Source organism: Leptodactylus fuscus, chromosome 1 (genome assembly GCF_031893055.1).
Source record: "Leptodactylus fuscus isolate aLepFus1 chromosome 1, aLepFus1.hap2, whole genome shotgun sequence".
In the NCBI taxonomy this organism is placed as follows: domain Eukaryota; kingdom Metazoa; phylum Chordata; class Amphibia; order Anura; family Leptodactylidae; genus Leptodactylus; species Leptodactylus fuscus.
Window position 1 is genome coordinate 270,192,234 of NC_134265.1, and position 13,624 is coordinate 270,205,857.

General features: G+C 40.4%; 1 protein-coding gene across 1 annotated transcript in view; it reads left to right on the top strand.

Moving 5' to 3' along the window:
• ABHD18 (abhydrolase domain containing 18) overlaps nucleotides 1–13,624 on the top strand; it is a 28,666-nt gene that overhangs the window by 5,459 nt on the left and 9,583 nt on the right. The window contains 8 exon segments of the mRNA XM_075287422.1: nucleotides 364–470; nucleotides 1,575–1,659; nucleotides 4,196–4,296; nucleotides 5,899–5,977; nucleotides 6,840–6,934; nucleotides 8,012–8,029; nucleotides 10,301–10,439; nucleotides 10,954–11,043. Coding sequence (XP_075143523.1) covers nucleotides 379–470; nucleotides 1,575–1,659; nucleotides 4,196–4,296; nucleotides 5,899–5,977; nucleotides 6,840–6,934; nucleotides 8,012–8,029; nucleotides 10,301–10,439; nucleotides 10,954–11,043 — 699 coding nt within the window. The 5' untranslated portion in view covers nucleotides 364–378.

The following is a 13,624-nucleotide window of genomic DNA, read 5'->3' on the forward strand; positions in this document are numbered from 1 at the left end:
AATGGGCCTAGTCCGGAGGAGGGAGTGTCTTCAAGGCTGAATTGCGAGGCGACTCGGCCTGAAGAATGAGCATGTCGCTTCTTTTTTTCCAGGAGCCTGAAGAAACCAGAAAAAACTCCTGAGTGGTTCCCATTGATTTCAATGGGAGCCATCTTTTTGATCAGGATTTTGAGGCGGATACGGCCTCAAAATCCTGACCATAAAACTCTGTGTGAACCTACCTACCCTTAAGTAGCAATGGCTATCCCAATAGTTGTAGCAGAGATAGCCTTGCTGAATAATGCAGTAGCTTTGAGAATATTTTACGGAGTAATCCGATTTGTTCCTAAAGTTCTTTCATGCATTCTCTTATTTTTTTTGCAGATGTGAATTATACAAATGGGTTTGAGTAAACTGGATGTTCTCTACAGGCGGTTACTCCTTACTAAGTTTTTCATCAGAGGATGGGGAAAACCTGAAGACTTGAAACAGTGTGTATATAAATAAAGAGGGGGCTAGCTTTTATATATGATCCATAATTGTAGTCCTAGCATTTACATAATCGCAGTAAAGAACTGAAAATAGCAATACCTATACGTGTTTTTTTTTTGTGTATACCGGGTCTGACCCACCTACTATGTTTCACTTAGTTATACTATACCTTCAGCTTCTCTCTGTTTAGCATCTCTCCCAACTAAGCTGCGTTTTGCAACTTCCTGTAGTTATGCCTGAGCCTATTAATCCCAATAGTTTCTTTCCATTTTAATTTGTGGAAACTGATAAATTTACATAGTTAATATAAGAGAGAGTAAAAAAAAAAAAAAAAAAAAAATCAGAGCTGATTGATAAAAGATTGCTGCTGGAAGTGCAGGTGAGGGACTAGCTGAACCGTCACAAATCTGATAAAATTTCCATCCATTTCTATGGGATTTTATCTAGTGTCTGTTATACATTCAATCCATCACATCTCCGTTTTTGGTTTTTTCAGACAAAAAAATCCTACATCCAGGACTTCTGTGTCCCTTAAAAAAAAACAAAAAACTGTTTCATGATGGTTGTCAAGCGTCCGTTATTTTTTAACATGAAAGTCTATGGGTAACAGATGGGTGTCGGTTATACTGTCCATTTAAGCAAACAAAAAACGCAAAAACGGACAATATAAATACTAATGGACTCTGATGCTAATATGTAACTTTTCTTAATTGATCCATTTATCATCAACTAGTGTCCGATATTGTCTGTTCTGGTAGGTGTCTGTTTTGTTTTGGGGTTTTTTAACAGACACGATCATAACAGATATCCAACAGTAGTGTGAACCCAGCCTAAAACAGTGGGGCAGATTTATTAAGACTGACTCCTGGCCTCTTCATAAGCTCGGTACCGACATAGATTTCCATCATAACTCGTGCCAGAAAATTGGCATGAGTTATGATAAATATGTTGACCCCAGGCATATCTGCCCACATTAACACAATGCTGAGAGAGGCGAAAAACAGGGTTGTGGTGAACTACAATATCGTCTGAGAGGTTGACAAATTTCTCCATGTGTCAAATTGTTGTAACCTTTATTTATGTATTTTTTTTACTGTTTAAAGAATTTTTGAATTCCGAAAAATTATTGGAAACAGAGAGAAATGCCAGCACCTGGTGCCAAAAGACTACCCAGTGCACATTGACAAGGTACTGTCTGAAGAACTAAAAGAATCCTTAGACATGTTGCTGGAAATTACTGCTTTGTTTTGTGCATTTGTTTTCCCCACACAGTTTCAAGTAAAGCCTGTTACCAGGTTTGCTGCCCCTAAACCAGCAGCATTTTCTTATACTGCTGGGGTTTAGAGGTCCAAACCTAGTGACCCTAGTTCTGTCCCATGGCTCATTTCAGCAGTTTTTATGCTTTAATCTGTCAGAGATGAGTCCCTGCCTTTTTTTTTTTTTTTTTTTTTTTTTTTTTTTTTTTTGACAGCTCCTGGTGCATGCAAAGTGTGCAGTTCACACCAGGAGTAGTACAACTGGGTTCATGGTATGCCTTCAGTAAATCATTCACATGCTACAACTGTATTCGCATAATTATTTGACTATACAGTTGAGGCTCGGTTCACACTTGCACTGAGCTCTCCATCATTTGGGTCCACCGCGAGACACGAATACTGGAGAGCCAGATCGCTAAAAGAGCAGTTACCTGTTCAGCCTATAGACTAAAATTTGGTCTGTTGAGTTTCTGCCGTTTAATACACTGAGACCGGCAGAAACAAAAAAATCCTCCGTGCAGGGCTTTTCACTTGAGCACCCTTTCCAGTGGTGCTCCTCTGTAGTCTTTCAGTTGCATCAATGTGAATTTATGACTGTTTTGAAGACCTAAAAAGTCTATGTAAATTATCCTAAGTAGTCTTAAGCACATGTTAATTTTGGTTGCATTTGCGGCACATCATACAAGTCTTTTTGCAGATCCGTGATTGCGGACATATTTTTTGCGGATCTGTGTTCGTAGATACTAAAAACCACTATGGTCTTGTGAAGGAGGCCTTAGAGAGGTGGCATTTATCATTAAACCCCTCTTGAGTTCACATATTGCAGATTGGGAACCTAGGATCTGGAAGACACATCCAAATTTGGGAAGCCTATCTTGTTAGTAAATTACTACTATAAACTATACAGTATGTATCTGGTGGTTTTTATTATGTTCTATTAATGAGACTTGCGACAGATATACACTCACCAGCCACTTTATTAGGTACACCATGCTAGTAACGGGTTGGACCCCCTTTTGCCTTCAGAACTGCCTCAATTCTTCATGGCATAGATTCAACAAGGTGCTGGAAGCATTCCTCAGAGATTTTGGTCCATATTGACATGATGGCATCACACAGTTGCCGCAGATTTGTCGGCTGCACATCAATGATGCGAATCTCCCGTTCCACCACATCCCAAAGATGCTCTATTGGATTGAGATCTGGTGACTGTGGAGGCCATTGGAGTACAGTGAACTCATTGTCATGTTCAAGAAACCAGTCTGAGATGATTCCAGCTTTATGACATGGCGCATTATCCTGCTGAAAGTAGCCATCAGATGTTGGGTACATTGTGGTCATAAAGGGATGGACATGGTCAGCAACAATACTCAGGTAGGCTTTGGCGTTGCAACGATGCTCAATTGGTACCAAGGGGCCCAAAGAGTGCCAAGAAAATATTCCCCACACCATGACACCACCACCACCACCAGCCTGAACCGTTGATACAAGGCAGGATGGATCCATGCTTTCATGTTGTTGACGCCAAATTCTGACCCTACCATCCGAATGTCTCAGCAGAAATCGAGACTCATCAGACCAGGCAACATTTTTCCAATCTTCAGTTGTCCAATTTCGATGAGCTTGTGCAAATTGTAGCCTCAGTTTCCTGTTCTTAGCTGAAAGGAGTGGCACTTGGTGTGGTCTTCTGCTGCTGTAGCCCATCTGCCTCAAAGTTCGACGTACTGTGCAGTCAGAGATGCTCTTCTGGCTACCTTGGTTGTAACGGGTGGCTATTTGAGTCACTGTTGCCTTTCTATCAGCTCGAACCAGTCTGGCCATTCTCCTCTGACCTCTGGCATCAACAACGCATTTCCGCCCACAGAACTGCCGCTCACTGGATGTTTGTTCTTTTTCGGACCATTCTCTGTAAACCCTAGAGATGGTTGTGCGTGAAAATCCCAGTAGATCAGCAGTTTCTGAAATACTCAGACCAGCCCTTCTGGCACCAACAACCATGCCACGTTCAAAGGCACTCAAATCACCTTTCTTCCCCATACTGATGCTCGGTTTGAACTGCAGGAGATTGTCTTGACCATGTCTACATGCCTAAATGCACTGAGTTGCCGCCATGTGATTGGCTGATTAGAAATTAAGTGTTAACGAGCAGTTGGACAGGTGTACCTAATAAAGTGGCCGGTGAGTGTATATTGAGGATACTACAATTAGTACAAAATCTCAAGCAATAATAACTCTTAAATTTAAAATGGGTGCATCGGGCGCCATAGTTATGTCAAATATAGTCTAACGTGAATTACGTCACATTGCCAGAAAAATGTCTATGTTCACATGAGCACTTGTGCTGGAAGACACAGAGCAAAGATGCTAATACATTTTGGATGTCCCTATCCACAGACAAAGAACTAGATTTGTTTAAGTGCCCCACAGTGGCTTTACGATTTGTATCTCATAATTATGCTTCTCTTAAGGTTGAAGAACAAACTGACTGCAAGATTCTTGATGGACATTTTACCTCACCCTTAGTTCACTATGTTCCGGATGTTATGCCATCTGAAACCGTAATAGCTAGGTAAGGTTTTTTTTTTTGTTTGTTTGTTTGTTTTCAGAGAATGTGTATACAGTAACATGCAAAGAGAGGGAGAGAGATAACCAGTCCACAAAGCGTGAATTGACAAATCATGTGACTGAAGGGCACCCGAATAGATTTTATAATGAATAAATGCCACAATCAGGGGCATAATTATAACTAAAAGTGCATACAGCGTACACATTCCATTTCTGTCTAAACATACGACCCTTCTGATCCTGCCATTTCAAGATACATCTTTTATGGTAACGTATATATAAAATAACATTGGAGTTTACTATTTCTCATAAATAAAACCAAATTGGTCAATACCCGTTAAAAGGGGTTGTCGCCAACAAGAAAACAGCCGACTGCCAGAACACAAGACCACAAGGAAACTTCAGGTCACTAGCAATGGTCATTTCCATACCCAGTAATACTACATGTTCCCTGTAGTAGTCATTGTAGGTCACTTATTGGGAACAACAACTAATTGCCTAGGTTTTCAGAATACATACCTGGGCTTTCTGCTAATAGCTATTAACAGAAAGCCCAGCTATGTATTCAAAGACTCTAGCTATAGCTGGACCAAAGAGGTTGTCTAGTTGAATGTCTTATGAATCAGTAGTGAATTTCTAATGGACTTTCAGTATTCTTTTACTGGGTTTAACAAAAGTAAGTCTTCAAAGACATAGGTCACATTCATTAAAAGGAATTGTGGCACCAAAGCTATAGATAGATCAGGATATATCATAACTTGCTGATGGATGGCTGACCAAATTGCTGGAACCCCACCCACCCCCAGAACTGGATCCCTATTCCACTGCGAGAATGGAACAGCAAGTCACATGTGTATGCATTCTGAGTACAGAATTTGGCAGTCCCATAGAAAATCAATTTAGTGCTAATGAACATACTCAGCTTGAAGACTAGACCTGATTCTCTGGCTTGGTGGGGAGTTCCAATAGTCAGACAACCACCAATTGGCAAGGTATTACCTATCCTGTGGATATTTGTGTCAATGATAGAGATGAGCAAGTACTATTCGAAATTGCCGTTTCGAATAGCACACTCCCATGGGAATGATTGGACGCAGCCGACGCGCAGGGGGTTAAGCAGCTGGACACCGGCACAGGCTGTGTGCCAGCTGCGTCCATTCATTCCTATGGGAGTGTGCTATTCGAAACGGCAGTTTCGAATAGTACTTGCTCATCTCTAATGATAATGAATCCAGCAGGGCCGATGGCCCCTTTTCATGAAAGGCTAGGTTCAAGCTTTACAACTTTTATATGCCAGAATTATGCCCCATAGAGTCCATGATTAGGCTTGTGTTGCCATTCTACTTAAGATGAGCCTTAACCCTCTACTGGTCAGGAGTTTGTGGCTATTTTGCACCTATAGTACCTGGGGCATTTTTTTTTTATACTAACTTTATAAAAATGTGCAAAATATAATTGCATTGTATATTTGTCTCTTGTCATTAAGCATGATAAATGTTTTTATATACCATGTCCCTGACAGAAACTTATAAAACTTAAAATTTTATATATAATGACATATAACTATTATTTTAAAGGTTTATTTTCTTAAAAATTATGTTTTCAGATTTCAATTTATAGTGCCTAAAGAATGGAAGAGCAAGTATCGGCCTGTATGCCTTCATCTAGCTGGAACAGGCGATCATGTAAGTCTTGTACTGGTGAATTTGAAATGGTGTTTTTTGTCATATACCTGTAGGTTGTTGGGTTACTCTGTAACATCCCCCTATACTGGCCCCCACATGGTATAACTCCCCCTTTACTGATCCTTTCATAAAGTATATTGGCCCCCATACAATATAATCTCTTTCTGGACCCATACAGTATTCCGTCTCTACTAGAAGTCCCCATACAGTAATGGTTCTTGCTATCTGACAACCATCCCTTCAGCAATAACACAAACAGGTAGATAGAAGTTCACAGTACACTTTCCTTACATTGCCTGTAGTGTACAAAGAAAGCTGCAGATGTGTAGAAGCTGTAAGTATGTGAAACTTCTATTGTAAGAGGGAGTGAATAGCAGATTTAAATAGAAGGGAAACAGCTAGTGACAGAAACTTCAGGTAGAAAATAGCAACATTTTTAACTAAAGTGCATTATGTTTTTGTCAAGAATTACATGTTCTATTAACTGGACTGTTCACATCCAGGTTTGTTTCGAGAAAGCCACACACATGTTTTTTTGTAGAGCTGTCACCATCTCAAATTTGTGATCTAGGAGCAAACAACAACTTTGCAAAAAAAAAAATTGTGTTTTTTTTTTAACAAATTTGGACTGTTTATAGGTGACAGGAAATCATTTCAGGGTAGTTCTTGCAATTTTAACTGTTTTAATGCTTTCTGCAGCTGAATAGTGTTGTATTATTCTGGCCCTCACTCCTACCACTATAGTGTTGTGTACGTTATCATTCACACAGAGTGCTTTTTATTTAAATATATATCCATAAGCCGTAACTTAACAAAGAATGTATCTTTGCTAATGCACTTTTTTTTTTCTCCTTCCCTGTAGTATTTCTGGAGAAGGCGAACATTAATGGCACGTCCTATGCTGAAAGAGGCTGGCATAGCTTCCCTGTTATTAGAAAATCCTTATTATATCCTTTGGTTTTAATGTGGTAAATTGTTCTGTTCTTTGTTAGCTCATGCGTTTAGTCTGCTCAAATATATTTATATTTTTTTTCTGAAGATTTGACTTTTGACTAGACTTGAAAGGTAACTTGATCTTGAAGGGGGATGGTTGTGGAGTTCCTTCATTACCCACTACTGGGCTGAAGCTGAATTTTTAATGGTTTTGGACAATGGAGCAACTTGGACATGAGGCACTTTGAAGTAGGCAAAGGAAATACTAAAGTTGTGAAAGTGAATCTGCAAGAAGGACAATCTATATCAAACTAATGACTGTAGCTTGTAGGCCAAAGACTTTAATTCTGCATTGCAGCTCCATTTTATTTGAAATCAGCGTTTTATTCTTATGCAGATTAACTGAAAAGGGCTTTAGCAGCGTTTCTTCTCCTGTTAGGGCTTAACTCTCTGCTTTATATAATCACTAGAGATGAGCAAGTACTATTCGAAGCGGCCGTTTCGAATAGCATGCACCCATAGGAATGAATGGAAGCTACTGGCACGCAGACTTTGCCGACGGCCTACCGCTTAACCCCCTGCGTGCCGGCTGCGTCCATTCATTCCTATGGGTGCGTGCTATTCGAAACAGCCGTTTCGAATAGTACTCGCTCATCTCTAATAATCACCCTTAACTGCCTCCCAGCTCCTTCCACCACTGCTTGACTGACATCTCCCACTTCACCCACTTTGTCTACAGTTAGGGGTGATAATCGGGAGCCAAAACACGTTTTGAATGTGCTTCTGTGAACAGCCTTTCGGCCATAGTGTGCTGCCATAGCCTGCAGCATCTCCAGAATTATTTCCCATTGAGCACATCTGGGATATCATCAGTCTACAACCATATAGCATGTCATAACATTTCTTAGACATCCATTAATAACCTTAATGATAGCATTCTAAAACGTGAAAATGTGCATGTTTCTGCATGTGGCATGTGTAAAGAGGAACTCTTGTTGGCTGTAGATGTCAGGAAATGAATTGGCACTGTAAATAGACCCTTATGTTAGAAAACAACTTGTGTTTCCTTTTTCCTTGACTTGGTTTCATAAATGGTTACAGAAAACCAAAGGACCAAATGTAAGTCATCAAGTGTGTTAATGTTTGCCTCACACTGAAGTTTGTGCATGTACTATTTATTTATTTATTTTTGTTTAAATATATATAATCTGCTTGTGTGATCCACTACTTCACAACATGATTTTAAATATGTTCTCCCAAGATCTATTTTAGGCTAGGCCCCTCATACCATCCCGCAGAAAAAAAGCGCTGCGGGAAAAACAATCGCTTTGTGGTTTTTCCCATAGCGTTTTCTGTTTCTATACCTATAGGGAAAATGCCAGCATTTCCGTGGGTATAATTGACATACTGCAATTTACAAACCACTACGGTATTGGAAATCCCATGGTATTTTGCTGCAAATTAGGAATGGAGTTCGCTAGAATCTCACCTGTGACTTAAAAATGCTGCGTTTCTTGCTGCCACAAATCACAGCGTTTATGCCACGTGGTGCCCTGGCTTTAGAGTAACTTATTATTGCCGTTTAAAAGAGTTCCTTGCAGAAATATCAAAATCAACTCCTTGTAATAGAACCCCTGCTGCTAAAAATGCATAACTGTGCACATTATTCTCCTGGGAATGCTAAATAGAATCAGTGCAGTGTCTGCTGTGTTCTCAGGGAAAAAGCAGCTATGTTGTAGACTTCCCTCTGCTTACAGACTCCAAGCAGAGAAAATTTTGCATAGGACTGGATGTTTGTGGTGTTCTTTTCTATCATTGGAACAAAACTGAACTGTTGGGGTGGGTCCACTGACTGACTACAACTGAACCCAAGGGACCCCATTGACTTGGTATTCAATATGTTCTCAATCATTTCACCCATGCAGGCCATTTTCGTCCACAATTGTAACTGTACTCTGAGACACCAATACAAAATAATACAAGACACCCATAGCGATCATGCCTCTGCAAGTGCCCCTGGGTGGCTAAACAGGTAGCAGAGCCTGCTCACTCCCACTCACAATCAATTCTATGGCACGTCCTATCCTAAGTGTCATTAGTGGGAAAATCCATTTGAAGTGACACTTTCAATAGCTGTCCACCAAACATTTTCGGCCGATATCTATTCCTACTAACCTTGGCATAGACAGCGTGCGTGTTCCATGAGGACAGGGCAGTAAGCCACTATCAAACTTCTCATATCATATCTTGAGAACAAAGTATTGGGCATGATCCGTCTTTTCCCTTTCATCTGTTGGGGCATGCTCACTCCTATATACACATAGTAGTGTACATGGGAGCCCCTTTGTTTTTATGTGTATGGCTTCAGCCATCTATGGAATGATCTTTCTTGAGACATTTGACTGTGGGTGGCAGAAGGGAGACTTTCACTATTTGGCAGGTTAAAGTTGACTTTGTTTCAGAGATAGCATGATGTTGTGAAATGCTTGCACTATTGAAGGGGCTGTCCAGGATAAACTAAAAATTAACCCCTAAACTAAACCCAGTCCCCTGCCTAACTTTTAATTTAGTAAAAAAAAATTTAAAAAAAATCTGTAATTACCCATATCCCTGATGCGGTCATGTGACCACTCCAGGGACCGTTTCTGATGATCCATTGACGTTCAGTTTCACCGCTTCCGAAACGGAACATCACCATTACTCTTCCCCCTCCCCCATCCCCTTCAGTACTTACCAAGTCTTCCTGTGTGCGGGGAGGGTGGGAGGGGCTAGTAATGGGCAGGATCGCTTGGTTACACTAGGTTCACACTAGCATTCGGGTCTCCGTTCTCAGCTTTCCGTCTTCTGTCGGCAGAAGACGGAAAGCTGTCAGAGGTGGTCCGGCCGTGAGCGGTGGTGAGCGTTTTATGCTCTCTGTTTCGGGTTTTAAAAAAACGGAGAGCATAAAACGCTCACGGCCGGACATCTTTCAAACCCATTCAAATGAATGGGTATGAAAGAGTCCTGCAGGTTTCCGTCTCCTGCCTCTGTTTTGTGCAGGAAACGGAAACCTGCAGAACGGAGACCGGGCGCAGATGTGAACGAGCCGTAAGTGAGATGGGGAGGACGAGTGTGTGAGTGAGGGAGGAGCTGAGTGAGAGGAAACTAGTGTAGCAGCTACACAAGAAGATGCACAGGAGGAAGCTAACAACATGTAATCAAATGCAGATAATGCCAACAGCAACCAGAGACACCGAGAAATCTCTCCAAACTCTGCTAATGGTATATCTGTGTACTTATTAAACCATTACTAGCACTAACACTCCTTTATATGTTAAAAAAAATCTTCTCAGAAAATCCCTATAAGTAACATTCCATTTGTATACTTTCTATTCATATGTGTAATAAAAGAAGATCAAGCTTAAAGAATGTTTCTGACTTATTTGTCATGGGTGGCGCTCTCGTGCTGGAGTCAGCTGCCCTCTTACACTGGCTGGAGAGAGAAGGATATGGCCCTCTGGCAATGACTGGCATTTCAATGGGAGGACATGTAAGCTTTAAGATGTCTTTTATTTTTTTTACATTGTTTTTACAATATAAAATTGAAAACTCTGGGTCTAAGTAAGAAAAAAATATGCCCTACATACATATTATTTAACCATCTATGCTCTGCAGCAATAAAAAGTGGCTTCAGGATATATCTCTGAGAACATTGCTCTTATTATTGTTTATATATAGCATATAATAAATTTGGTTGTTCAACACAAAACACTGTTTCCAGTAATGTGGTTAGAGAAAATTTATAAAACACTGCAAAATGTCTAAAATTTAAATTTAGCTATGCTTGTGCTTCTTTAAGATAAGTTTGTAATCTGGTTGTATTTTTGCTTTTCATCCAGGTAATTTATTTTATTTTTTTTACAGTAAGCACAGATTTATGTTTTCCGTGTGTTTTTTTTGTTTTTATTCAGTGACTTTTTACTGACTGTATAATATGTTGGATTGGACATTTGTCTTGTTTGCTTTAGTTTTTTTTTTGTTTTTTTTTTTACTGTATATTTCAGATGGCTTCTTTGGCAGTAACCAACTGGCCTAAACCAATACCATTAATTCCATGCCTTTCTTGGTCAACAGCCTCTGGAGTTTTCACTACGGTAAAAAGCTATTCTGTTTATTTCTTTATAGAGAAGTGAGAAACTATTAAGCAAATATATAATGACACCAGAGCAATTGTTTTTATAAGAGGACCTTTCATAGTTTGAGGCACAGGCAGTTCTATATACTGCTGGAAAGCCAATGGTGTGCTCAATTCAGCGCACTGCCGGCTTTCCCGAACTGTGTCCCGGGTAAAGAGCTTTAGGTGCCGGTATCGTAGCTCTTTACAGTCAGAAGGGCGTTCCTGACAGTCTGTCAGGAACGTCCTTCTCCACAGCAGTGCCTATAGCTCTGTACTGTGTGAGCGGGGAGGAACGCACCCTCCCCTCCTGATAATACTAGTCTATAGACGAGCACTGTGAGCAGAGGGAGGGGGCGTTCCTCCCCGCTCACACTCTACAGCACAATAGGCGCTGCTGTGGAGAAGGACGTTCCTGACAGACTGTCAGAAACGCCCTTCTGACTGTAAAGAGCTACGGTACCCGGACCGAAAGCTCTTTACCCGGGGCACAGATCGGGAAATCCGACAGTGCGCTGAATTCGGCTCACTGTCGGCTTTCCAGCAGTATATAGAACTGCCTGTGTCCCAAACCATGAAAGATCCTCTTTAAAGCTACATGGACAATTGCATTGGTAACACTGACAAGCTTAACATCCATAATATGTACCAAACCTATAAAGTATATTTGCTTTTTTACTTCCGTTCATGTCTGTTCTCTGTAGGCACTCAAAAGCCTGAAACATTTGAGACCAAATTTAACACATAGGTGTTTTTTCCTGAGTGTCCAGGAGGACTTTAATATAGGTCCCGAGAATGACAGAGGTCAGTGGGCTCCGATCATAGATATCCATAATTAGGATTATGTAGTAAAGTGTATGACCTGCTACTGGCAGATAAAAATTATAAAGAAACGTCAAAATAGAAGCTTTGCCTCATGGAGACTGTTCCAGACAGAGGTGATTTTTCACTGGTGTAATATGGGCCATATTATAGCCTCAAATCCTGCAGTCTGATGACCTGAACTAACGGTGAATATATGTGTGTACTGTTTAGTATAGCTGGATCAATCCTGTGATAATGGCTGACCGATAAAAGTAAGTGAGCGCTTTATATATGTACTTATAACCCACTGATGGTCTCATAACAGAGTCCAACAGTAAAGAGGACTAACTTTTGTGGTAATGAGGTAGTTAGTAAGGCTATGAGGGCATCCTCCTGTTGCTCCTACCATGGCCCATTGACACCTGGCCAGTTTAGGACCTTTACAGAAATCTTCCCAGACACCTACCATTTGCCTACATGCTAAATTTGGGGTCAGATTGTAGTCAGGCATTTGGATGCATATAGAGGACAAACAGACATTCACTTTTATAATATAGATTCCTCTGGTAATGTCTAACAGTATTGTATTCCGAAGATAAGTGTCTGTATAGATTGCTAGATAGACAGTGCTCAGCATAATTGAGTACACCCCTTTTTGAAAAGTAAGATTTTTAATACATTTCTCACTGAACACGAGCAGTTTCCAATTTTCATAGAGTACTTGTTTAACCCATAACATGACAGTAAGGTTAGTAATATAACTCAAGATGATAAAATCTTCAGTTTTGCTCAGATTAGTTGATGCAAAAATGAATACTCCCTACATCAAAAACTACTACATCAAGTATTTTCTGAGATTTTTTTAATGACTGCACCAAGTCTTCTAGGCATGGAATGAACAAGTTGGTGACTTATTACAACGTCTATCTTTATCCAGTCTTTAAGAAGGACCTCTTTTAGAGCCTGGATGCTAGATTGAGAATGATGCTCAACATGTCTTTTAGATTATCCTATAGGTCAATGATGGCGAACCTTTTAGAGACAGAGTGCCCAAACTGCAACCCAAAACCCACTAAATTATCGCAAAGTGCCAACATGTCAACTTGGCCTTAATACTGTACGGATCCACAAGTGCGACAATTATGGACCCACAAAATACAGAGCCCACAGAGAGGGCTCTGAGTGCCACCTCTGGCACATGCAACTTGGGTTTGCCATCCCTGCTATAGGTTGGCCACTGGATCTCTTTCACCCTATTCTTACAAAATTCAAAGGTGTGTGTGTGTGTGTGTGTGTGTGTGTGTGTGTGTGTGTGTGTGTGTGTGTGTGTGTGTGTGTGTGTGTGTGTGAGATCATGGTGGAAAAGTGCATGATAACAGATTTTTGTGCGTCCTTGACACAAATTCAGAGAATGCAGAGACAGAGCAACACGTTATACCCAGGTGCTTTTACTCGTAGTATTCTATTGAGTAAAAGTTTGTAATCATTGACTAATATAAGCGTGTAGTTAGTTGACGATCTGTAAGAATTTGGCTTTGTTCAAATCTTTTATTACAGTGTAAAAATTGTTGGTCCTTTGTGTAAATGGGCATCTACCAGACATTAGCAGACTGGAAAGGAGGAAAGACTATCTCAAACGCAATCAAAATGACAAAACCCCCATCTCGTTATTGTTACATTTATATTGCATGTTTTTTGAATGCTAACACAATATTTTATTTACCGGTGGTTATGGCTGCAAAGCCTCTGTGATGTAA